General features: G+C 51.8%; 2 protein-coding genes across 5 annotated transcripts in view; both read right to left on the bottom strand.

Annotated features, from left to right (window-relative positions):
• Positions 1-14,302, bottom strand: part of LOC137431665 (uncharacterized) — a 94,992-nt gene extending 80,690 nt beyond the window's left edge. Inside the window, exons 1-2 of one of the 4 annotated variants that reach the window (XM_068123247.2) lie at positions 13,905-14,172; positions 13,399-13,591 (exon numbers count right to left, since the gene is read on the bottom strand). In XM_068123247.2, the coding sequence (XP_067979348.2) occupies positions 13,399-13,435 (37 nt within the window). In that variant the 5' untranslated portion in view covers positions 13,436-13,591; positions 13,905-14,172. Of the gene's footprint in view, positions 1-13,398; positions 13,592-13,904 lie in introns of all 4 variants that reach the window. The other 3 variants (XM_078782305.1, XM_068123246.2, XM_078782304.1) reach the window with 3 other exon arrangements.
• Positions 1-17,562, bottom strand: part of LOC144893007 (uncharacterized) — an 812,187-nt gene extending 794,625 nt beyond the window's left edge. Inside the window, exon 1 of the mRNA XM_078782311.1 lies at positions 15,486-17,562. Coding sequence (XP_078638437.1) covers positions 15,486-17,426 — 1,941 coding nt within the window. The 5' untranslated portion in view covers positions 17,427-17,562. The remainder of the gene's footprint in view (positions 1-15,485) is intronic.
• Positions 17,563-25,794: the final 8,232 nt, after the last annotated feature.

Here is a 25,794-nt window from a genome sequence, read left to right as displayed (position 1 = left end):
TTGTCCACGCCGAGACCTTCAGCTCCCTGGCGTGCACAATGAGCAGCTCCGCGCCGACCGAACTGGCGTGCGCCCTCCCGGCAACGAACGAGTTCGCTCGCCTGCTCGTGGAATTCCCGGCCCTCACGCGGCCGACGTTTTCGGCCGTCGCGGTGCGGCACGGGATCGAGCACCACATACCCACTACGGGCCCGCCGGTCTACGCCAGGGCCCGCCGCCTCGACCCAGCCAAGCTCGCCGTGGCAAAGGCCGAATTCGACGCGTTGGAGCACCTCGGCATCGTGCGGCGCTCCGATAGCGCGTGGGCCTCGCCACTGCACATCGTGCCAAAGCCGGGGGGTGGATGGCGCCCGTGTGGCGACTACCGCCGTCTCAATGACGCTACCACCCCCGACAGGTACCCGATCCCGCATATTCAGGACTTTTCCGCCCGTTTGGCGGGACGGGTCATCTTTTCGAAAATTGACCTGATACGGGGCTACCACCAGGTACCTGTCCGGGCGGCCGACGTCCCGAAGACGGCCGTCATCACGCCGTTCGGCCTGTTCGAATTTTTGCGGATGCCGTTTGGCCTCAAGAACGCGGCCCAGGCGTTCCAGCGCTTGATGGACGGCGTGCTGCGCGACCTGCCGTTTCTTTTCGTCTATCTGGACGACATCCTAGTCGCCAGCACGTCCCGCGCCGAGCACCTCCTCCACCTCCGAACACTGTCCGGTCGCCTCAGCGAGCACGGCTTAATTGTCAACCCGGTCAAATGCCACTTCGGCGCGACGACCGTTGACTTTTTGGGCCCCCGCATCACCAAGACCGGGGCCGTGCCGCTGCCGACCAAGGTCAAGGCCATCACCACGTTCCCGCGTCCCCGTTCCATCAAGGCCCTCCAAGAGTTCCTCGGCATGGTGAATTTTTATCACCGATTCGTGCCCCGCGCTGCTCAGCTCATGCGGCCCCTTTACGAGGCCCTCCGGGGCAAGCCGGCCAAGCATGACATTGTTTGGTCCGCGGCCATGGACGCGGCCTTCGCTAGTGCCAAACGGGCCCTCGCCGACGCAACGCTGCTGGCTCACCCGGTGCTCAACGCGCCCATCGCCCTCACTACGGACGCCTCCAACTACGCGGTGGGCGCCGTCCATGAGCAATGGGTGGACGGGGTTTGGCAGCCACTCGCTTTTTTCAGCCGGCAACTCCGGCCGAACGAGTTAAACTACAGCACGTTCGACCGCGAGCTGCTCGGGCTATTCCTGGCCGTTCGCCATTTCCGACACCTCCTGGAGGGCCGCCCGTTCACGGCTTTCGTCGACCACAAGCCGTTGGTCTACGCAATGGCTAAGGTCACGGAGCCGTGGTCGGCCCGCCAGCAGCGCCACCTCTCCGCCGTGTCGGAGTTCACCACGGACATCCAGCACGTCGCCGGCAAAGACAACGCCGTGGCCGACTGCCTTTCGCGGGCCAGCGCGAACGCGGTCCACCTCGGCGTGGACTTCACGCTCATGGCGGCCGACCAGACCACCGACGCCTCGGTGCAGGCACTCCGCGTGGCGGACACGGGCCTCCGCCTGGCCGACATCCCCTTCGCGGGCACCGTCCTGCTCTGCGACGTCTCCCAGGGCCAGCCTCGCCCCATCGTGCCCGTTTCCTGGCAGCGCCGCATCTTCGCCTCCATCCACGGCCTTTCTCACCCGGGCCGGAAAGCTTCTCAGAAGCTGGTGTCGGCGCGTTTCGTCTGGCACGGCCTTCGACGAAACATCCGCGACTGGGCCAACGCCTGCACGGCCTGCCAGCGAGCCAAGGTCCACCGCCACACCCAGGCCCCGCTGGCACCTTTCGCCGTGCCTGAACGGCGTTTCGACCACGTCCACGTGGACCTGGTGGGTCCCCTGCCCCCCTCGCGGGGGTTCACCCACCTGCTCACCATGGTGGACAGGACCACCAGGTGGCCGGAGGCCGTGCCCCTCACCTCCACCACCACCGCCGACGTGGCGCAGGCGTTCATCGCCACCTGGGTCGCGCGCTTCGGTGCACCAGCGGACATCTCATCCGACCGCGGCCCACAGTTCACGTCTGAGCTTTGGGGCGCGGTCGCCCGTTCGTTGGGGGTCACGCTGCACCGCACCACGGCCTACCACCCCCAAGCCAATGGGTTGTGCGAGCGGTTTCACCGCTCCATGAAGGCCGCACTCATGGCCGGCCTTCAGGACGACGGTTGGGCCGACCGGCTGCCGTGGGTCCTTTTGGGCCTTCGCACGGCCCCCAAGGAAGACCTCCAGGCGTCCGCCGCCGAGCTCGTCTACGGCCAGCCACTCCGCGTCCCGGGCGAATTCGTGCCTGACGCTACCAGTCCCTGGTCCGCCGCTCGCCAGCGCTCGGACCTCCAGGAGGCCGCCCGACGATTTGCCCCCGTGCCGACGTCCCGCCACGGTGGCCCCCAGTCCTACGTCCCCCCGGCGCTTCGCACAGTGGAGTACGTCTTTGTGCGTCATGACGCGCACTGGGGGCCACTCCGGCCGCCGTACGACGGGCCCTTCCGGGTCCTGCGACGGGGCGACAAGTCTTTCATCGTCGACTTCGGCGGCCGGCCGGACCGGATTTCTGTGGACCGCCTCAAACCGGCGCACATGGACGTCGACCGACCACCACAGTTGGCCCTTCCTCCGCGGCGAGGCCGCCCCCCGTCCACAGTTCCCCCCGCTCGACCACCCACCACCACGTCAGACCCCTCCCCACGACCCTCCAGGGGTCGCTTCGGCCGGGTCATCCGGACCCCCCTTAAATTGACCCTGCCGGTGCAGGTCGATTCTGGAGGGGCGTGTGTAGCGGTTACCGCTGGATGTACATAATCGCCTTGCACCGGCCAGAACACGGCCAGACGCGCCTCTCCCGGGCATGCCCGGACTCACTGTTCCCGGGCACGCCCGAACCTCCCGGGCACGCCCGGTCTCGTCTTTCCCGGGCATGCCCGCTCTCGCCTTTCCAGGGCTCGCCCAGAGCGTCCGGGCATGCCCGCTATCGCCTTTCCAGGGCTCGCCCAGAGCGTCCGGGCATGCCCGCTATCGCCTTTCCAGGGCACGCCCAGAGCGTCCGGGCATGCCCGCTATCGCCTTTCCAGGGCTCGCCCAGAGCGTCCGGGCATGCCCGCTATCGCCTTTCCAGTGCTCGCCCAGAGCGCCCGGGCACGCCCAGCCTCGACTTGCCAGGCCGCAGCCAAACACGCCCGGGCAGGTCCAGACTCGCCTTTCCAAGGCTCGCCCTTGATACCCGGGCATGCCCGGTATAGCTTTTGCCGGGCAAACTTCCCGACATAAATGTGTATATATATTGTTGCCCGAAAAACGGGCTTCTCAGAATACCTGAGCTGTTTTGTTTCAATAAAGCAACTCGGACGAATTCCGTCTTTGGTCGCGTCAATTCTTTCGACTCGCGTTGGAGCGCAGTTCCTTCAGTAGCAAGATTAAAAAACAGGAAATGTTCAAAGAAAAAGAGCTGTATATATTGGAGAAAGTGATGGTAAATGGTAAGAAAATGATAATTTTCCATGATCAGTGGGTTTATTTTTAGCTCACCTGGAATGAAGTTCAGGGGAACTTATGCGATGGTGCGTCATCCGTCCATAAGTCCGTCAGTCAGTCCGTCCGTAAACACTTGCAACTTCTTCTCCGAAACTGCTGAAGGGATTGTGACCAAACTTGGCATAAATTGTGTTTGTTGTGTTGTCACTAAAGTTTGTTCACAGCATTAAAAGGATGGGGGTCTAAGGGGGTTTACCGGGTTCAAAGTGGATCCAGGTTTGCCGCCCCCCCCACCCCCCAAAATAGGAACTTGCTTTTTCCTCTGAACCTACACACACTATTTCAATGAAACTTTACCTCAACCCTCACCACCCATGCTGTACCAAAGTTTGTTTGTGGAATTCAAAAAATTTTGGGCATCTACGGAGGGGGGGGGGGGGGTCAACCCACCTGGTGGTATTATTTAACGGCACGACTGAGGCTCAAACTCAAGACCCTAAGATCTTAAGGCAGCCACCTTAACTGTTCAGCCAACACCAGGCATAACTTTTGAAGGGTATGCATAATAAATAATAGTAGACAATCAATTGTTCACCTATTCATAGAACCCTAAAGCACTTTTTGAAAACTTTTTTTCCCTGAGTACATTTAATAATAATAATAATAATAATAATAATAATAATAATAATAGATTTATTTTATATAGCGCTTTTCAAGAAGCCCAAAGACGCTTTGACAGAGTACAAAAAAACAAGTGCAAAAAGACAAAAATAAATAGGTAAATAATCAAAGCAAAAGGAAGAAGAAGAGATAGTCAGGGGTTAAATGCTGTGGGTTAAATGTTAAATGCAGTGTTGAACAGGTGGGTCTTGAGTGATGTTTTGAATGTGGTGAGTGAGGAGGAGTCTCTGATGGTGTGAGGTAGTGAGTTCCAGAGGGTGGGAGCAGCGATGGAGAAGGCCCTGTCCCCCCAGGATCTGAATTTGGTCTGGATGGGGGGGGGGGGGGGGTTCGCGCCAGCAGAGCGGAGGTTGCGGGTGGGAGTGTGTCTGGAGAGGAGGTCAGTCAGGTAGGATGGGGCCAGGTTATGGAGGGCTTTGTAGGTCAAGAGGAGGATTTTGTACTGGATTCTCTGGGGGATGGGGAGCCAGTGAAGCTCATAAAGGACGGGGGTGACGTGGTCACGGGTCCGGGAATGGGTGAGTAGACGGGCAGCGGAGTTCTGAATGTATTCGAATTTATTGATGATTATTGAGGGTGAACCATAGAGGAGGCTGTTGCAGTAGTCCAGACGGGAGGTGATGAAGGCATGGATGAGGGTTTCTGCAGCCGTGGAGGAGAGGGATGGACGGAGACGGGCAATGTTTTTCAGGTGAAAGAAAGCTGTCTTTGTGATTTGATTAGTGTATTTGTCGAAGGAGAGGGTTTGATCAAAGATGATGCCAAGATTCCGGATGTGAGGGCAGGCGGGTACTGGGAAACCGTCAATGTGGAGGGCGAAGTTATGGGTGGATTTGGTGAGCGTTTTTGGGCCAATGATGATTATTTCAGATTTATCATAGTTAAGTTTGAGGAAGTTGATTTGAAGCCAGGATTTTATTTCAGTGATGCAGTTTGTCAGGATAGAGTGGGTGGTGGTGGAGATGGACTTGGTGGAGATGAAAAGCTGGATGTCATCAGCGAAGCAGTGGAATTGGAGACCATGACGGCGGATTAAGTGACCAAGGGGGGGACAGGTACAGGATGAAGAGGAGGGGGGCAAGAACTGAACCTTGGGGGACACCTTGGGGGAGGGGAGCAGTGGGGGATTTGCAGTTATTGACGGAGATGAACTGGCATCTGTCAGAGAGGTAAGATTTGATCCAAGAGAGGGCAGTGCCGGTAATGTTAAAGGTGGTTTCAAGTCGGGTGAGGAGGATGGTGTGATTGATGGTGTCAAAGGCGGCGCTGAGGTCGAGGAGGATGAGAATGTTGAGGTTGCCGGCGTCAGAGGAGAGGAGAAGGTCGTTGGTGATTTTGAGGAGAGCAGTTTCAGTACTGTGGTTGGAGCGGAATCCGGATTGGAATGTTTCATACAGGTTATTGGCAGAGAGGTGATGTTTGAGTTGAGTGGCTACAGCGCGTTCCAAAACTTTTGACAGAAAGGGTAGGTTGGAGATGGGTCTGAAGTTATTTAGGTTGTCAGGGTTGAGTCCAGGTTTTTTCAGAATGGGGGTAACAGCAGCAATTTTGAGGGATGGTGGGATGATGCCTGCAGACAGGGAGGAGTTTATTGTTGCAGTGATAAGTGGAGGGAGAGCAGGAAGGGAGGCCTTGACAAAGCTGGAGGGGATGGGGTCCAGAGTGCAGGTGGCAGTTTTCATTCCTATGAGGAGTTCAGAGAGGTCAGTAGGGGAGACTGGGGAGAACTGAGACAGGGGTTGGCAGGATAAGGGGGGGCAGGTGGTTTGAGGGGGAGCAGGTGCGGTGGTGGTTAAGCTGTTGTAGATGTTGTCAATTTTGCTTTGGAAGAATGAAAGGAAGGAGATGCAGTTGTCTACTGTGAATGACTGGGTGGTGGTGTCCAGGGGGCTGAGGAGTTTGTTTATTGTAGAGAAGAGTGCTTTTGGGTTTCCGGAGCCAGAGTGGATAATTTGAGAGTAGTAGGCGGAGCGGGCACGGGAGAGGGCATCTTTGTAGTGCTGCAGGTGGTTGTTGTAGGCTTGGGAGTGAATTGTGAGACCTGTTTTATTTCGGAGTCTTTCAAGTTGGCGAGCACGAGTTTTCATCAGGCGGAGTTCAGGGGTAAACCAGGGAGCAGAATGGGTGAAAGAAACTGTTTCGGTTTTTATAGGCGCAAGCTGGTCGAGGCAGAAGGAGATAGTGTTGTTGTAGTAGTCAGTGAGGTCAGAAGGGGTGTGGAGGTCAACGAAGGGAGAAGTGGACATTTTTTCAGAGAGGGTGGATGAGAATGAGGTAGGTGAAAGAGAGTTTAGCTTACGGAAGTTGATAATGCGATAATGCCTTGGTGCTGGGGTGGGGATGTTGATGGTCATAGTGATGGCTAAGTGGTCAGAGAGGGTGAGGTCAGAGCTAGAGAGATGGTGCAAAATTAGTCCAGTAGAGCAGACAAGGTCGAGATTGTGACCACGGTTATGGGTAGGAAAGTTGACATGTTGAGTGAGGTTAAAGCAGGTGAGTAAATCAGTGAAGTCAGTGGTTATTGTGGAGTCAGTGGAGTCCATGTGGCTATTGAAATCACCGAGGAGGAGGATTGAGGGGGAGAAGGAACAGAGCTGGGTTAGAAAGTAGGAGAGGTCAGACAGGAATGATGGGTGTGGTTTGGGAGGGCAGTAGACGACTGCCATGACTGACTGTGTGTGACCAGAGAGTTTAAAAGCCAGTTGTTCAAATGATGGAGCAGATGAGATGGAGATGAGGCTGGTCTTGATGTCCTGTCGGTGAATTACGGCAATTCCACCACCTTGGCCCTCCGAGCGTGGTTTATTGATGTATTGGGTGTAGTGAGGTTGAGTGAGAAGTAGTCCAGAGGTTGTTGCCAGGTTTCAGTGAGACAGAGAAAGTCCAGTTTATTGTCCAGAATGTAGTCGTTCAGGATGTGGCTTTTGTTGTTGAGGGACCGGGTATTGAACAGAGTGAGCTTGATGTTGCTTTGTACGGTGGGGATGAACTCGGGTGATTTTGCCAGGGTTTGCGGACAGGAGGCGCGATAGTGTGTGTTGCTGTGATGACGTAGTCGATGAGTGGGAGTGCGCTGAGCTGACCAGAGTACGGGAATGGAGTGACCTGTTTGTAAGTAAACAAACTTGCGACCGGAGTCTCTATGAATGTATCTGGGTCGTCGCAGGAGTCCGTGGTATTTGATTGCAGAGATGCATGATGGGGTGGAGTGAGTGTTGAGCAGAAGAAGCCTTGCGGCGGAGTACCTTAGAGCCATGCCAGGCAGGAGCGAAGGGGACGAGGACGAGGCCAAGGAGGACGAGCAGGCCTTGCCAGTGCGGGACGTGCAGGACGTGAAGGCCAAGGACGTGCAGGCCGGGCTCAACGACCGCAGCAGCAAACCAAGACAGCAAAGGCCGCAGCGGCAAACGACCGCAGCGGAAAACCAAGACAGCAAAGGCTGCAGCGGCAAACGACCGCAGCCGCAAACCAAGACAGCAAAGGCCGCAGCAGCAAACCAGGCGTCTTGCTCACCCCGGCCTCGTGGTGTTCCAGCGGCAAACTGCCCTCGTCCATTGGCAACCGCAGCCGCAAACAAGACAGCAAAGGGTAGTAGAGGCGTAAGACGCCCCGGGAGCGGGCCTGAGGCAACGGTGGAAGAGCCGGGCAGGCAAAGCCGGGAGCAGAGCCAGGACCGAGCAGAGAGCAGACCCAACGGCCAAAAAGCCGCCACGACCACCAGAAAAGCAGACTATATACAATGACCCAGTCGGAGAAGCGGCGAACAAATAACGCCAGCGTCCTCTCGCAGACCGGACTGCAGATAATCAAGGGGCATTGAGGGGCATTGAAAAAGTTCAGAATGACCGGGTGCACAATTGTCAAAGAATGCAAACGTTTTGTTTTTATTTTTCTAATGCAGTACACACAAGTAGGTATAACTAGTGAAATATCTTTCCTACCAATCATCCTGGTATATTGGAAAAATAAAGAAATAACCTTTTTTTTGGGGGGGGGGGGGGGGGGATAATTGTAAATACAGCGGATCCTGTTATGAGCGACTCCCTCTAATTTCCGACCATATAGTTGATGTACCTGTAAATGTATATTCCTCAGCTAAACACCTGAAAATGGTGACCACCTGTTAAATTTGGCCAACAAGTATGAAATGTCATCAATGATAAGCCATTTGCTTTGATGTAAGACCTAAAGGAACCGTACGATAATACTATTTATAGGGCTGGTCTGGGAGAGGGGGGGGTGGCGGGAGGGGGGAGGGCAGAGGGGAAACCAATCCATGGGAAACCAATGAAATCACATTCACCCAATGAAACGACGCAGTTTACCAATGGCGTTTATTAGGGCACTCACCATGCAGATCTTCAAAAAAATTGAAAATCTACATCTCCAGAGCCACTTATAAATATAAAAAATAACCACCTTTAGAGGCCATTTTTCCCCGCAAAGCAGGGGTTGGCCTTTTTCGGGAACCGTGGTTGTTGTTGTTTTTCGGTCCCCTTTTTGAAGCAATGTTTTACGGCCGGATGCCCTTCCTGACGCCAACCCTTTTTGCCGCCTTTAACGACAAACAGGGAATTACCAGTGAACTGGTACTCCAGAGCCACTTAACCGATCCAAATCAAAATTTACAGATATGATCGACTGACTACCCAGTACCCATGAGAAAAGTATATTGAAAATGATGATGCCATTGGTCATGAGGTATGGCGGCCATTTTGCCTGGAAGCCTATCATCACTGCTCAGCTCACAGTTCTAGTTTAAATTAATGTTGAGTTTTGAGCAAAACTTTTTTCATTAGAGAACTTCTTTTCAAGTGTATTAGAGCATTCTTTGTCTATATTTTGAAGTCTTTAGAATTTAATGACAAAAAGAAACACCCACAAGAATTGTTCCCCTCGCTCTGCTCAGCAAAATTGTATTTTTCATTGAAATTTTAATTTTTTTGTGTTCCACCCCTCCCACCCCCCTTGCACTACAATCTAGAATCATGTGCAACCCATGAGAAAAGTAGATTGAAAATGATGATGTCATCGGTCACGAGGTATGGCGGCCATTTTGCCTGGAAGCCAAACATCACCATCACTATCATCACTATAGGAAGCCTATCAGTTCACCCTGGTGAACTTGGTGAACCAGAGAGCCAGAGAAACCAGAGAGCCTGGTGAACACCTGAGTTTTGTGACATAAAAAATTATCTTCGTATCTAAAAACCTGCCTGGATGAGATAATGTGAGGCAATTAAACAAATAAATCGGCCAATAATGAAAGTCAATCCGATTAGTCACCAATTCTGAAGAAGTGTCAGAAAACTGGCAAAGATATCAACACGTTTTCAAATTTTTTTTAAAAAATTAACATTTTGTTGCCATTCACAGTCACGTGAAAAAGTAAGTACACCCCATGTAAAGTTTTGACTTTTTCAACATATTTCAACATACAGCTATTTGATCTGCATTTCAACAATATTGATAGATAAAGGTTTATAATATAACAAATATCATGAAACATTTACATTTTGTAGTCCATTGTATAATTTAAATAAACATAAATGCAAATTTCGCATGTGGAAAAAGCAAGTACACCCCTACATTTATCACTACTTCAAATACCTAAAATTAGAATCAGGTGCACCAGCTCAGGTGCAAATGATTAGAACATCGTTAGAGAGGATCTTGGAGGAACCTGTCTTATTTAAACCTCAGACATTTAGTTTGGTTTGCTCTTTGTTGTTGAAGTGTGCGGCGTCACCATTCCTAGATCAAAAGAGCTCTCTGAGGCCTTCAGAAAGAAGGTTATAGATGCCTACGAGTCTGGGAAGGGATTTAAAAAGATATCCAAACAATTTGAAATCAATCATTCCACTGTCCGGAAGATCATCTACAAGTGGAGAAGATTCCAAACAACTGCCAACTTGTTCAGGCCAGGCCGCCCCAGCAAGTTCAGCATGAGAGCAGACCGCAAGATGCTGAAAGAAGTCTCTAATAACCCCAGAATGTCATCACGGGACCGACAGGTAGCTCTTGCCACTGTTGATGTCAAAGTGCACGAGTCTACCATTAGAAAGAGGCTGCACAAATTTGATCTACATGGGAGGTGTGCCAGGAGGAAACCTTTGCTGTCCAGAAAGAACATCAGGGCAAGAATAAAGTTTGCCAATGAACACCTACGCAAAGACCAGCACTTCTGGAACAATGTGCTCTGGACAGATGAGTCAAAGGTAGAGCTATTTGGCCACAGTACCAGAAGACATGTTTAGCAAAAACCAAAGACATCATTTGACCACAAGAACCTGATACCAATTTTAAAGCATGGTGGTGGAAATATTATGGTTTGGGGCAGCTTTGCTGCATCAGGGCCTGGGCAGTTCACCATCATAGAATCCACGATGAATTCTTCATTGTACCAGAGGGTGCTTGAGGATAATGTGAGGCCATCTGTTGGAAAGTTGAAGCTCAACAGAAGGTGGACCTTGCAACATGACAATGACCCTAAACATACCAGTAAATCCACCAAGGAATGGCTGAAAAGAAAGAAATGGAGGGTTCTGGAATGGCCAAGTCAAAGCCGGGATCTAAATCCCATCGAGATGTTGTGGGGGGATTTGAAACGAGCTGTGAATGCAAGAAACCCCTCAAACATCGCACATCTGAAAGAATTCTACATGGAGGAGTGGGCAAAAATTTATCCCAGTCGATGTCAGAGACTGGTAGACAGTTATACGAAACGCCTACTTGAGGTTGTTTTTGCCAAAGGGGGCAGGCAATACCACCTATTAGAGCCAAGGGTGTACTTACTTTTTCCACATGCGAAATTTGCATGAATGTTTATTTAAATTATACAATGGACTACAAAATGTAAATGTTTCATGATATTTGTTATATTATATCACCTTTATCTATCAATATTGTTGAAATGAAGATCAAATAGCTGTATGTTGAAATATGTTGAAAAAGTCAAAACTTTACATGGGGTGTACTTACTTTTTCACGTGATTGTATATGAATTAATATGCAATTCTATAAAATCTGAAATTGACCCCACAATTATCATGCATCGGTAAAGTAGATGTATCACTATAAAGCATAGTGTCTTTAGCATCACACCCATGAAAGACCACCTGTTTTGAGAGAACATATTGGGCTTGACACTTCGACCAATCTCTCAGGACAGGACTGCATTTTGTTCCGGCAACTTTATGAACTCTCCAACTGCACTGCACCCATAACTTGCAAAAATTCAGATCAAGCATTCAGATCTTGCAAAAACCCCAAATGGTTCACAGAATCATACATAACCCCTTGTGCCATAGAAAATAAAGCCATGGAACACATATAATTAGCTTTAAAAGAGTTTCAACTGTATTTTGCCTCGTTAAAACCTTTATTGCTCTTGTGGTCATTGCAATAATCTCTTAAAGACATTTGTGCATACCAATTCACTGTTGTCGTGTTTTGCCAAACTTTACTTTCTATTCTCCATATCCTACGCTGTTTCACGAGTGACTTTTTGTGTATGGCAAGTACATTTCAAAAAAACTAGAATGCACTCAGTAGAGAGCACTCAGTCAACTTGGTGAACCAGAGAGCCAGAGAAACCAGAGAGTCTGGTGAACAGTTTACGTTTTGTATCCCACTGATAGGCCGGATCTGGATTCTAACCTGAACCAAAATCTAATCGGCTTGTTCTTCTCACCCAACCAACTCATCCACCAAGTTTATTCATAACTGGTCCATCAATTTTTTAAATATCATGTTGTATATCGCTTTTCACCCGATCTCTCAACGCAGAGCAGCAACAACAGAGCAGCGTATGCATTAAATCGGTGTAGGAAAGCAAGCTCTCTGCATATTGTTTTCTTTGTCTAAATAGCATCCTTCAGTTTGTTTATAAATTACACTCTGTAAAGGTTTGGTGGAATGTTTGTGAGTTTTCTTTTCTTTTTAAATATTTTATATATACAGTCACGTGAAAAGGTAAGTACACCCCATGTAAAGTTTTGACTTTTTCAACATATTTCAACATACAGCTATTTGATCTTCATTTCAACAATATTGATAGATAAAGGTGATATAATATAACAAATATCATGAAACATTTACATTTTGTAGTCGACAGCCTGGTGTTGGCTTAGCGGTTAGGGTGCCGGCTTGGGATCCTAGGATCCTGGGTTCGAATCCCGGTCGATCGCTGAATTAACGCCAGGGGGGTTGACTCAGCCTGTCATCCTTCCGAGGTCGGAAAATTGAGTACCAGCTTGCTGGGATGAATGATCCCGGTGTGTACCCCGATTTAGAATAGGTACACCGTATCCCTGCGCATTGTAAGAGCGTGACCAAGGGTTGGCGTCAGGAAGGGCATCCGGCCATAAAAACATTGCCTCAAACAGGGATCCATGATTGTCATGGGGCCCGCAAGGCTAACCCCCGCTCTAGCGGGGAAAATGGCCTTAAAACGATCATTCATTCATTCATTCACCCGATCTCTCCACGGTGAAGAATCACTTAAAAATTAAATAATAATTGTAGCCGAATCCATATTCAGATCTTCAACAAAATCGAAACGATTAGTCCTTGTCACACACACACAACCTCTCCACCAAGTTTCGTCCAAATCCGTCCACAACTTTTTGAGATATCCTGCTATATATCATTTTTTGCCACATCACTCAATAGTGACGAATCACTTAAAATATTCTACCTGCTGGATCCGGATCCGGATCTTCACCAAACTTGAATCGATTCTTCCTGTCACACAAACAACCTGTCCAACAAGTTTCGTCCAAATCCATCCATAACTTTTTGAGATATCCTGCCATAGAAACCCCTGCCATAGAATCCACATTCAGATCTGCACCAAAATCGAATCGATTTGTCCTTGTCAGACACCCAACATGTGCACCAAGTTTCGTCCAAATCCGTCAACAACTTTTTGAGATACCCTGCCGTGTATCGTTTTTGGCCCCGTCTCCCAATGGCAATGGTGAAGAATCACTCTAAAAAATTCTAGTAGCCGGATCCGAATCCGGATCTTCACCAAAATCTAATCGTTTCGTCCTTGTCACATCCGCTACATCTCTGCCAAATTTTGCCCGAATCCGTGCAAAACTTTTTGAGATATTTTGTTCACAAACTGACAGACAGGGGTGAAAACACAACCTCCATCCACCTTTGGTGGCAGAGGTAATAAAGCACTCGCCTCCGAGCTGTTTACCTTGGGTTTGAATCCCGACCCAGCCATCAACTGCCATCACGCAGAGCGATTCATCAATGTGTGCGCCGTCCCTCGGATGGACGTTAAACGGGAATCCCGTCTGCTAGCATTAGTTGGTGGACATTAAGGATCCCACTGTGTCCTTCGCGAAGTGTAGGCGAGCCATCGCCGGCACAATGAGCAAATTCCTGCCCTGCATATAGACAAACCAGCAGGGGGCACTGCATCAGCGGCTCAGCCAATCAGAAAACGCCGCAGCCCTGTGGACTGCATAGGAAGGAAGACAGCATACTCAAAATAATACATTAATACTTGTATATTTCATGAAAAATATGGCAAGCTTGGATCTTCGGACTTCGGTCCATGACCTTAGCACGAGTTATTTCGGCCATTTGTATCTGAAGAAGAGCGATCGAACGACCAGACAGATAGACAGGCCAATGAGACCACATTCACCCAATGGAATGACGCACTTTACCAATGTTGGCGTTTACTGGGACACTCACCCTGTAGGTCTTCAATCACTTTACGGAGTTGACTCTTGCCCACGTCACCCGCAAGTCGGGTGGTAGTGTCGGTGGACGAGCCGTGCAGCATGGTTATGGTGCGCGAACTCTCGCGCCACGCACACCTCGAGCGGACTTAGATAGATCGAGGGTGTGCGTCGCACAGAACGCGCTTAACGAACACACATCGTCACAGGAAACACCAGCAGGCGGGACGGACGCTCATTGTGGACTCCGCTCCTCTCAGGAAAACAATGTCCGTAACTGTGAAGTAAAAGATCATTCATACTTTACAAAACATTACTTTACTAACCGGTGGCACGTGATCAGTCATTCCCCTGTACTGGAGGCATACAAATTTGCAATCACACGAACAACGAAAAAAAAATCTTTAAAACAACAACAACAACAACACATTCACGGACCGGAAGTATACACTTTCGTATCGTGCCTCGACATGTGCATAAACAATAAATGTATGGCGATAAAACCCACTGAACTGCATGATTATGGGATGGTAAATCACGCTGCTCGCGGCATTGTGGCGCCATCGCACAGCCATGTTGCTCGGCCCAATGAATGATTCACCGCGGCTTGCGTTGCGTTATGTTTACGTGAGAAAGCGTTCACTTCGACTTTTACTTTTAACTCAAAATTAACATTCAAGAGACACAAGTGGGTTTTTTATTGGAAATATTTTATTTTTGTTGTTTACAGTTAGTTCAGATTTCGTATTTACAGTCGACAAATCATTACGTTGTGTAGTCTAGTAGGAAGACTAGGTCCCCCTGCACCCCCCGGAGATATACTTCTAATCAGTGTTTCTAGATTGGAAAAAATGTGTAGAAAATGACTAGCTATGGCCCCAAGCTGAAAAAATGTCCCACATACCATTTTTATGCAAATTACTGCTGCCATTATCAAAAAAACGATTTTTGACATATCTCAGCCAATATTGCAGATAATTGAAAAATGAAGGTGTCTAGACCCATGTTTTGAAGGGCATAGATCATGATAGAACTATTCATAACATGATTACATGTGTCTATGGTATACTAGTATGCTAATTAGTGCTTTATTTACAAAATAATCACAGTTTTACGAAATAATAGACTCATATTAAGGTCCGTCTACACAGACGTTAACACAAAGTTTTATTTTTCTAAATATTACAACTGTCAAAATAGTCCTAGCACTCAATGTGACCACTCTTCTCTTGCTTGTTTTAGATAAACATCATTAGCATTAGTGATTCTCCTCCTCAGTGAATCTCTCCATCAACAGCCTCTCCATTGCCTCACACACTGTTTTGAGGCAAAAGAGGGACTTTGCGTAGGCCTTTCCACTGAGAACACCTTTGAGAGATCCACTTGTTACTAGTTGTGCCTCAAAGAGAATCTCTGCATATCCAGAACCACGCATCTTGTGTCCAGTGAGCATCCCGATGTAGTTCATGGATGTGTGGAAGGGTCCAATCGTTACTACATGACTAGCAAATTCATTTGGCCAGCGCCAGATGATGGGAAGGGCTTTCATGCAGACACCCAGATCAAATGTATTCAGGACCCATCTCTGACCCACCTCAGCAGTTGCTGCCTCGGAACGCTTCAGTAGCTCACGAACAACTGCGTTGTCTGTGATCGGTTGGTGGATAGGCGTGCAGTAGTCGACTGTTGATTTGCTGGGTGGGGGAGAACCAGTTGCAGAGGTGAAACCCCCTAGCCCAGGCACAGGCTGCAGGCCACAGCTTCCGATGTATCTGATGAAGAGCCAGATGTAGTACTCTTGCATCGTAGTGGCATAGACTGTGTCATTCTCTGCTGGCGGTGTGAATGATGAGCCTTCAGGGAACTTCGGGCCAACGCGAGTAAAGTGCAAGGGTGGGAGAGTTTTTGGTGTGTCGACCTTCAGGCTACGCTGTTGTGACCTATTGATGGTAGGTAGCATTCGGTCCTTGCTGCTCTCGAACCCGGGCTTGACCTCCTGCACCATGATTCCTCCAGCACTGTTTACAATGTTGCTGCCGTGCACACTGGTAGTGGTTTTATTCAAGTTGTCCCACTCACAGTGGAATACAAGGTTGCCCTCTCCTGTCACAATTTGTGGTGTACGATAAGTTGAGACTTCATCCAGGACCTTGGCGAGAGCAGTTTCCAACTCCAAGGCGAAATCGTAGCTCTCAGAGTGTCCAAGCCTGTGTAGTATTGTGGTGAGCTGTTTGCTTCGGAACAGGTGCCTTACAGTCACACAGAGGAGAATGTGCTTTGGTAACTTCCATTTTCCATCTGACACTGCACGGCACAGATCTTGTCCAATGGAGAAGACCAGACGCTTCACCTTTTCTGTCTCGATGCCCTCCTTGCCAGTCATTAGCACGCTGAGAAAGCGGACAAGGTCTGGAGGTAGGATGTCTTCAGGATTGAGCTCCATGTCTTCAGCTGTTGGTGGCCATGGTTGGTCTTTACACTCTCTGAAAGCCTGTAGAATACCCTGGCGAAGTTGGAGGGCAACATTTTGGTTCTTGTTTGTGCTTCCGAGTGTGAATGCTCGTGCGAGAGCATTGGAAACTGTTATGTTTGAGCTGTGCACAAGCCAGAAAGAAATGACATCACATTTGTCATGATCAACCTTCGTGAAGTGGATATGCTCCTTGATTGGGTCATTCTGTAGGCGTTTCAGTAGTTTCTCTGACCGATAATTTGAGTTCTCATATCCATTCAGTTTCAGTTCCTCGACATAGAGCAAGCGCAAGGAAGAAAGCTGTAGAACTTTATTCTGCTGGATGACCTGGGTTTGAATGTGTTCCAGTACTGAGTTGAATGCCTTTTCATGGGCGGCTGACATGCAAGCCTGCTCCTTTGGTGCTTCGGCTCTGTGAATCGCACGCTCATAGTTGTAGAATGCTGTGCGGAAAGCTTTAAAACATGACGGATGGTGTTTGGCCTCACATGCAAAGAGGTCTTTGTTTTTCACCTTTCGATGGAGTCGATAGAGACCCATTTTCTCAGCCCGTGTTTCGATTTGCTCCCATGCATTTTCTTTGTTTTTAAAGGATGGGAAGGTTGTAGGCCTCTCAGTATTGCGATGAGCATCTTTGGTCTCAACTTTCTCACAAAATATACACTCTGGCGGGAAGATGGGTTCAGCAGAACCTCCTGGTTTACGAGGAGAGTGATGCCATGATGAGGTTGATGGCCCTGGTTCTGTATCATCTCCCAGACGATGAAAGTGGCGGACAAAGTGCTTATAACACTTGCTGTGATATCCTACTCTTTCTAGGTCATCAGGAAGAGTTGCCGGGATCTGATCACATACTGATTGCATACGACATGGGGAGTCATGCGGTTGGTTGAGACGTCTATCCCGGATCTTTTGAAGCAGTTGCAGTTTTTCTGAAGCAGATCCTTTAATTTTACGGAGGGGCGTGAAATCCCCATGATCAGACATGGATGGTACATGAAGGATGCATGTAGGAGGAGAGCTTTGGGCTGCAGGTTCTACACTCCGTTTTCTTTTGGGCATGCTTGCTGTCGATGTCTACCATCACTGTTAAATGACAAATAAGAAATCACGAATGATGTTAAAAGTGCCTGTGAAAGGAGGCTCTGAGTTTTCAGTGAGGTAACAGAGGTTCTGAGTCATGTTCTACACTAGGGTACTTTTTAGCTGACTAAACCATGTTTAGTGGCATCAAAAGTGCTAATAGCTAAAACATCTAAATTCTTCCACACTAACGTTAGCTATCTAGGCCAATGAAACATTGTGCTAAGTTACTGTAGCTAGCTCAGCTGTCGTGCCTCTTTCTGGTTCAATTCATATACAGAAGTCAACAGATATGTCTCATGTTTGGCATTAACAAAAGTTTAAGTTACACCGACATTAGGAACATACTGTACATAGATGAGGCTAGCTTTAACGTTAGCTAACATGGTGCTAGCTGGCTCAGCTGTTATTCTGCCTGTTTATGATTTCATGCAGAAACTGAAGTCAAGAGTGTGAGTAACATTATAGTTAGCATCTTACCTGGCTAGATTGGAGGATGAATACCAAGAACAACACACAGATGGAATGGAAGACTGAACTTTCAACTGAGGTATTCAATAACATCAACGTTACCAATTGATACGAGCGCGCGACATTACCAATTGATACGAGCGCGCGAGCGCGCATGTTACATGGATGGAAATGTAAAATGGCAGCTATAGCAGCACTAATTTGGATCTCTAGTCTGTCATTTCTGCACTGTGATTGGATAACATAAAAAAATATGTTTGGGAGTTAACAGCAGGAGTTGGTAGATTTTACGTGGGCTGGGTGAGAAACCTTTAAATAAGCAAGTGAAAATCTCTCGCAATACAAAGTCAATGGTGGGAAGAAAAGTTGAGTGGTACCAATGTTACTGCCAATGTCCCGCCCCTATGCAAGACTCAGGAGCATCTTGTTGACATTTAACCTTGAAAATACCTGGGTTTAGACCCCTTATGTACCATGTTAAGTTATCTGCAGTATTAACGTATCCTTATCATTTGTAAAACTGATTATTTTGTAATTACAGCATTAATATGCATACTAGTATACCATAGACACATGTAATCATGTTATGAATAGTTCTATCATGATCTATGCCCTTCAAAACATGGGTCTAGACACCTTCATTTTTCAATTATCTGCAATATTGGCTGAGATATGTCAAAAATCGTTTTTTTGATAATGGCAGCAGTAATTTGCATAAAAATGGTATGTGGGACATTTTTTCAGCTTGGGGCCATAGCTAGTCATTTTCTACACATTTTTTCCAATCTAGAAACACTGATTAGAAGTATATCTCCGGGGGGTGCAGGGGGACCTAGCCTTCCTACTAGACTAGTGGTGCTGTGCATACACGACTCGATTGCCAGAGAGGTAGGCCACAACGCGTTGATACAACAAGAGTCTTTATTCAGAGCTCGCACCTCAGCACTGGGCGGGCTCGAGCTTAGAGCCCGCATATATGTCCCGAGGCCACACCTTGCCCCCGGGCGTGGCCGATCGGCCGAAAGGTGGGGCATGCATTTTAGTTCCCCGCCTGGACGCTCGCGCCACCCACTGGTGCGCGGAATTATTGTCCCTTGTGCCCGCCACACGCCCCCCCCCCCCCCCCAGAATTCCTGCGCACCTGAAGGGTGAGCTTGCGGGGAAGCCCGATGATCCGGCCGAAACGCCCCCTGGCGATGCGTGCAAGGCTGGGGGGTAGCGGGACGGCGGGGCTGGGGGGTGCCGGGGGTCTGACCGCCGGGGGGCGGCCTCGACGCGGAGGCAGAGCTGCTTGCGTGGGGTGGTCCAGATCGAGGTGGGCCGGCTTGAGGCGGTCCACAGAGATACGATCTGGGGCACTGCCGATGTCGACGGTGAAATATTTGTCCCCGGTCTCCAGCACGCGGAAGGGCCCGTCGTACGGGGGCCGTAGCGGTGCCCGGTGGGCGTCGTGCCGGACGAAGACGTACTCCGCCGTACGAAGCTCCGGGGCGACGTGGGAGGACGGGCAACCGTGGTGTGCCGTCGGCACCGGGGCGAACCTCCAGGCGGTCTCCTGCAGGGTGGAGCGCTGTTGCGCCGCGGACCAAGGAGCCGTGGAGTCGGGGATAAATTCACCCGGTACCCGCAGGGGTTGCCCGAAGACCAGCTCCACCGAGGACGTGCGCAGGTCGTCCTTGGGCACCGTCCTGAGGCCCAGCAGGACCCAGGGGAGCCTGTCGGCCCAGCTGCCGTCGCGGAGGCTGGCCCGGAGCACGGCCTTCATCGAGCGATGAAAGCGCTCGCACAGGCCATTGGCCTGGGGGTGGTAGGCCGTGGTGCAGTTGAGTTTGATGCCGAGCCCTTGCGCCACCGCGCCCCAAAGCTCCGAGGTGAACTGGGGGCCGCGGTCGGACGAGATGTCTGAGGGGGCGCCGATCCGGGCAACCCAAGTGGCGATGAAGGCTTGCGCCACATCCGCCGCAGACGTCGCCGCCAATGGCACGACCTCCGGCCACCGTGTGGTGCGGTCCACCATGGTGAGGAGGTGGGTGAACCCCCGCGAGGGGGGCAGAGGTCCCACCAAGTCGACGTGGACGTGGCCGAACCGACGCTCGGGCACCGTAAACGGGGCCAACGGGGCTTGGGTGTGGCGGTGGACCTTTGCGCGCTGGCACACGAGGCACGTCCTGGCCCAGTCGCGGACGTCCTTCCTGAGGCCATGCCAGACGAACTTCGCCGCGACGAGCTTCTGGGAGGCCTTCGTGCCCGGGTGGGACAGGCCGTGGATGGCGTCGAAAACCGGGCGCTGCCAGCCAGCGGGCACGATGGGGCGAGGCCGGCCGAGGGAGACGTCGCACAGGAGGGCCGCGCCCGCGACGTCGAACGGCACCTCGGTGACGCGGAGGCCTGGACGCCGGGGTCGGCAGTCTGGACCTCCGCCATCCGGGCATAGTCAATCCCGAGGTGGACCGCGTGCGCGACGGACCGGGAAAGACAATCCGCCACCGGGTTGGCTTTACCCGCGACGTGACGGATGTGCGTCGTGTACTCGGACACGGCAGAGAGGTGACGCTGCTGCCGTGCCGACCATGGCTCGGCGACCTTGGCCATCGCGAACACAAAGGGCTTGTGGTCGACGAAAGCTGTGAACGGGCGGCCCTCGAGCAGATGGCGGAAGTGTCGGACCGCCAGGTGGAGCCCAAGCAGCTCGCGGTCGAAGGTGCTGTAGCGGCGTTCGTGCGGGCGAAGCTGCCGGCTAAAAAACGCCAGCAGCTGCCAAGCACCACGCACCCACTCCTCGTGCACCGCGCCCACTGCGTAGTCCGACGCGTCGGTGGTGAGGGCGATCGGTGCATCGGGCGCCGGGTGCGCCAGCATGGTGGCGTTTGCCAGGGCCAGCTTTGCGCCCACAAACGCCGCGGCCATCGGCTCCGACCAGGCGATGTCACCTTTGCTCGGCTTGCCCCGGAGGGCCTCGTGCAGGGGGCGGAGGAGCTGGGCGACGTGGGGCACGAAGCGGTGGTAAAAATTTACCATGCCCAGGAACTCCTGGAGCCCCTTGATCGTGCGGGGGCGCGGGAAATCCCTGACCGCCTCCACCTTGGCCGGTAAAGGGACGGCCCCGTGCCTGGTGATGCGGTGCCCCAAGAAGTCGATGGCGGCGACGCCAAAACGGCACTTTGCGGGGTTGATGATCAGGCCGTGCTGGCCCAGGCGTTCGAAAAGCGTGCGGAGGTGGAGCAGGTGCTCCTCCCGGGACGCGCTCGCGACTAGGATGTCGTCCAGGTAGACATAGATGAAAGGTAAGTCGCGCAAGACACTGTCCATGAGCCGTTGGAACGCCTGGGCCGCATTCTTCAACCCAAAAGACATTCGCAGGAACTCAAAGAGGCCGAAAGGGGTGATGACAGCCGTCTTTGCGACATCGTCCGGTTGGACGGGGACCTGGTGGTAGCCCCGGATGAGGTCCACCTTGGAGAACACGGTCGTGTTTGCCAACCGGGCGGAAAAGTCCTGGATATGCGGGACCGGGTAGCGGTCGAGGGTGGTGGCATCATTGAGCCGGCGGTAGTCACCGCACGGCTGCCATCCGCTGCAGGGCTTTGGCACAATGTACAGAGGAGAAGCCCAAGCGCTGTTGGAGCGCCGTACGATCCCCAGCCGTTCCAGCGTGGCGAACTCTGCTTTCGCCACGGCGAGCTTCGTGCGGTCGAGTCGGCGTGCCCGGGCGTAGACCCGGCGGCCCAACTGTGGGGATATGGTGCTCCATCCCGTGTTTGACGGCCACCGCTGAGAAGGTGGGCCGCGTGAGGACCGGGAAACTGGCGAGGATGCGGGTAAACTCGTCCGCTGCCGGAAGCGTGCAGACTAACAAGCCGGGACAGAACCTATCAGCAAGCCGCTTGGCAAGCCGCTCGGTGAGCCGCTCAGCGAGCTGCTCAACGAGCCGCTCAGCGAACAAGCGAGCGAGCTGAAGGTTTCGGCCTGGACAAGACGTCTGCGCTAACGTCGACCAACAGCCCATGCGCACATAGGAAGTCCGTGCCGAGCAGGGCCATTGGCACGCTGGCGGTAACAAACGACCATTGAAAGCGCTGCCCTCCGAACCGCAGTGAGAGGCAACGCTTCCCGAATGTGCGGATGGGTGTACCGTTGGCGGCAAGCAAAGCGGGGCCCCGGCCCGTGGCTTGCTTGTCGGACATGGAGGCAGGGAGGACGCTTACCTGCGCTCCCGTGTCGTAAAGAAAACTGCGCCCGGACAAGGTGTCCGTGATGAACAGGAGGCTGCCGGAATGGCCGACGCTCATGGCCGTAAGTGAGCGCCGGCCCGACCCGTCAAAAGCACACGGCGGGCGGCACGTTTTAGCCTTGCGGCCGAACCTGGCATGGTAGTAGCACCAGGTTTGCGGCGGTGGCCCCCGCGGTGGCCGTGCCGGCGGCGGTGGTGGTGGCGGCGGCAGTAGTGGGCGGGGCGTAGCAGCGGCCACGAGGGAAGCAGGGGGCACTGTAGCCTCCGCGCCGGGATCCACTACTGCAGCACCGTACACCGACCGCGTATCGCAGGCCGCGAAATACTTGTCGGCCTCTCCAGCCAGGGCGCGGGGTTCCGTTATTTTGGAACCGGCCACCGCGGGGCGCACCTGTACAGGTAGCTGGCGTAGGAAGAGTGCTCGGAATAAGAAATCCGGGCGCCGGTCTCCAAGCAGCGACAGCATGAAATCCATCTGGACGGATGGTCGTGTGTCGCCGAGGGCGGGAAGGTCCAGGAGGCGGTCGGCACGTTCGATCTCTGTGAGCCCGAACGTGGCGAGGAGGAGACGTTTGAGCGCCTCGTACTTGTGGTCGCCCGGCAGGCGCCGAAGGATGGACATGACTCGGGCGGCAGTGTCGGGCCCGAGGGCGGCGACCACGTGGTAGTACCGGGTCTCGTCCGCCGTGATGCCCCGGAGCTGAAATTGAGCTTCGGCCTGCACACACCAAACGTCGGCTTGCGCTTCCCAAAACTCCAGGAGGTTGATTGCGACGGCGTTGGTAGCCATGGCGCGTTCGGGGGTCAGCAACGACTGAACCAATCGGGGTCACCAGTGTGGTGCTGTGCACACACGACTCGATTGCCAGAGAGGTCGGCCACAACGCGTTGATACAACAAGAGTCTTTATTCAGAGCTCGCACTTCAGCACTGGGCAGGCTCTAACTTCGAGCCCGCATATATGTCCCGAGGCCACATCTTGCCCCCGGGCGTGGCCGATCGGCCGAAAGGCGGGGCATGCATTTTAGTTCCCCGCCTGGGCACTCGCGCCACCCACTGGTGCGCGGAATTATTGTCCCTTGTGCCCGCCACAACGTCGTTTGTCGTACATGCCATACACTGAACTGAAAATATATAGAGTGGCCATTGCCATTCACACCACACAGGTGGAGATGCAGCTACCGGGCGCCATCTTGGTTGGCACTCGATGCTGGGCGATGGTGATTTCCGTCATGCGTGTGCACGTAATTCAGAGCGAAAAGCGATTGCGTTTTTTACCTTTTGTGCGATCGTTTTTCAATAGGAAACCTATCACAGTTACTACAACACTTTCCTTTATCCTTTCCTTTTCACAAAAAAAAATTCGAGAACAAATATTGTTAATTTGGGAGCGTGAAGAATTCGGGACTTTTTCATGAAACTTGCGAAGAGTCTGTCCGAATTATTTCACAATGATTTGTTTTTGGTCCGTAACCGATTACCCTTCCTTAACATATTCGTAACAACCCTTCCGTAACCGATTGGAGCAGTTTATTGCCGCACAAAATGGCATTTTAACAGTTGTCTGGCTTTTTAAATCTAGGACACTTTCAAAACAAACGAGATCCGCGAAGCGAGTCTGTCGAGTGGTGCTAACCAAGATGGCGACCACGGCGGCTACACTTTTCACGGAGTATGAGCGTTCGAAATATTTTCAATTCAGCGGTGCCATCTATCTATAATTCCAGTAATCTCTGTCTGTACGTTTGTACGTTTGTACGTTTGTCTGTTTGTCTGTGACCGCTGTTTCTCGACAACTACCGGTCCGATATACTTGAAACTTGCCAGGTATATTGCTGGGGACCCGAGGATGTGCCTTTTCAAGGTTTGAAATTAATCGGACAAGTACTTACCGAGCTATGGCGATTTAGCCGTTCGCCGTTCGCTTTGCCGTTGCGAATGGACCAAACCATTCATGTAAATAGAGGGGGGGGGGGGGTTCTGTGGTCGTTCGCTTTGGCTTTGCGAATGGACCAAACCATTCATGTAAATAGAGGGGGGGGGTTCTGTGGTCGTTGCGAATGGACCAAACCATTCACATCGAATCATCGAATCACATCGAATGGACCAAACCGTTCGCTTTGGACCAAACCATTGCATGTAAATAGAGGGGGGGGGGTTCTGTGGTCGTTGCGAATGGACCAAACCATTCATGTTTTTTTTTTTTTTTTTTTGGCAAGGAACGGGCACCCACGTACGGGCACGTCCTAGCTTATATATAGTACGGGCATGCCCTAGTATGGGACAAAGCGGAGAGTTTGAGCTCACCGCCAAACTTCTTCTTCTTCACAAATCAATTTCGCGAAAATCCTGAACGAATATCATTCTCGGGGTCGGACATCCGGGAACTTTGTCGCCCCATAATGCAAAGTCTGCTGAGCAACGTACTCGAAGGAGCAAACAAAGGGGAATGACGCGTATTGCGTGCACGGAGAACACCGTAGCCTCGCTTCCAAGTACATGAGTTGTTAGGGTTAGGGTTACATGTATATTTTCTTCTTTCGATAATTCTGTAACTGCAGCCTTTGTCAAAAGTTGCTGTATCTTCAATTGCACGAACAATAAAGCAAAACAGTGAGAACTTTCATTTTATTTGATACTGTGGCGGACACGATGGCTCGCTGGCGCGATGACATCATTCCGCGCACCAAGAGGGTGTCGGCCACGCCCGAGGGGTAGGCGTGGCCTCGGGATATACACGGGGCGCACAGCCCCGAGCACCTCAGTGCTATAGTTGAGCTTTGGAATAAAGACTCTTTTTGGTTACCCGCGTTGTTGCTTATCTTCTTGGCAAACAAGTCGTGTGCATAGCACCGCACTACACTGGTGACCTCGATGCTGGTTCAGCCGCCGCTGACCAACAGAACGCGCCAATGTCAAACAACGCGGTCGCGGTGAAGCTCCCTGAGTTTTGGGAAGCTCAGACCGAGGTATGGTTCGTGCAGGCCGAGGCACAGTTCCAACTTCGAGGCGTAACGGCGGATGAGACGCGTTATTACCATGTCATCGCCGCCCTCGGGCCCTGGAACAGCCACCCGAGTCGTGTCCGTCCTGCGGAACCCACCGGCCGACCACAGGTACGAGGCGCTTAAGCGTCTCCTCGTCGCCACGTTCGGCCTCACGGAGTGCGAATGGGCCGACCGCCTCCTGGACCTTCCCGAACTCGGCGACACACGACCATCGGTGCGGATGGATTACATGCTGTCGTTGCTGGGTGACAAAGCCCCGGATTTTTTATTCCGGGCGCTCTTTCTACGCCAGCTACCAGCACAGGTACGCCTCGCGTTGGCCGGTTCCAAAATATAGGAACCGGCCATAATGTTGATGGCCATCTTGGAACTCTTCTATGGCCCTGGCAACTTCTGGCCCGGCAATCATCCAACGCCGCAGGGCACTTGGGTTGTCAGTGAGGCCGACTGCTCCACCATCTCCCTTGATGCAGGCGTTATTCCGTTCATGCGCCTGGTCGATTGGGATCGAAGAGAACACCTTCTTCGTCTTCTGTACAGTGAAGTTGCCAGCCCTGAATTATCTGGCTACATCTGGGTGCTTCATTGGGAGTGCAACCATGTCCCTCAGGTGAACAGGGACCCACCTGGCATAGTG

The sequence above is a fragment of the Myxine glutinosa genome, chromosome 7, assembly GCF_964187855.1.
Source record: "Myxine glutinosa chromosome 7, kmMyxGlut1.1, whole genome shotgun sequence".
NCBI classification, from domain to species: Eukaryota; Metazoa; Chordata; class Myxini; order Myxiniformes; family Myxinidae; genus Myxine; species Myxine glutinosa.
The sequence above is the reverse complement of the archived record's forward strand: the minus strand, read 5'-3'. Positions and strand labels throughout refer to the sequence as shown.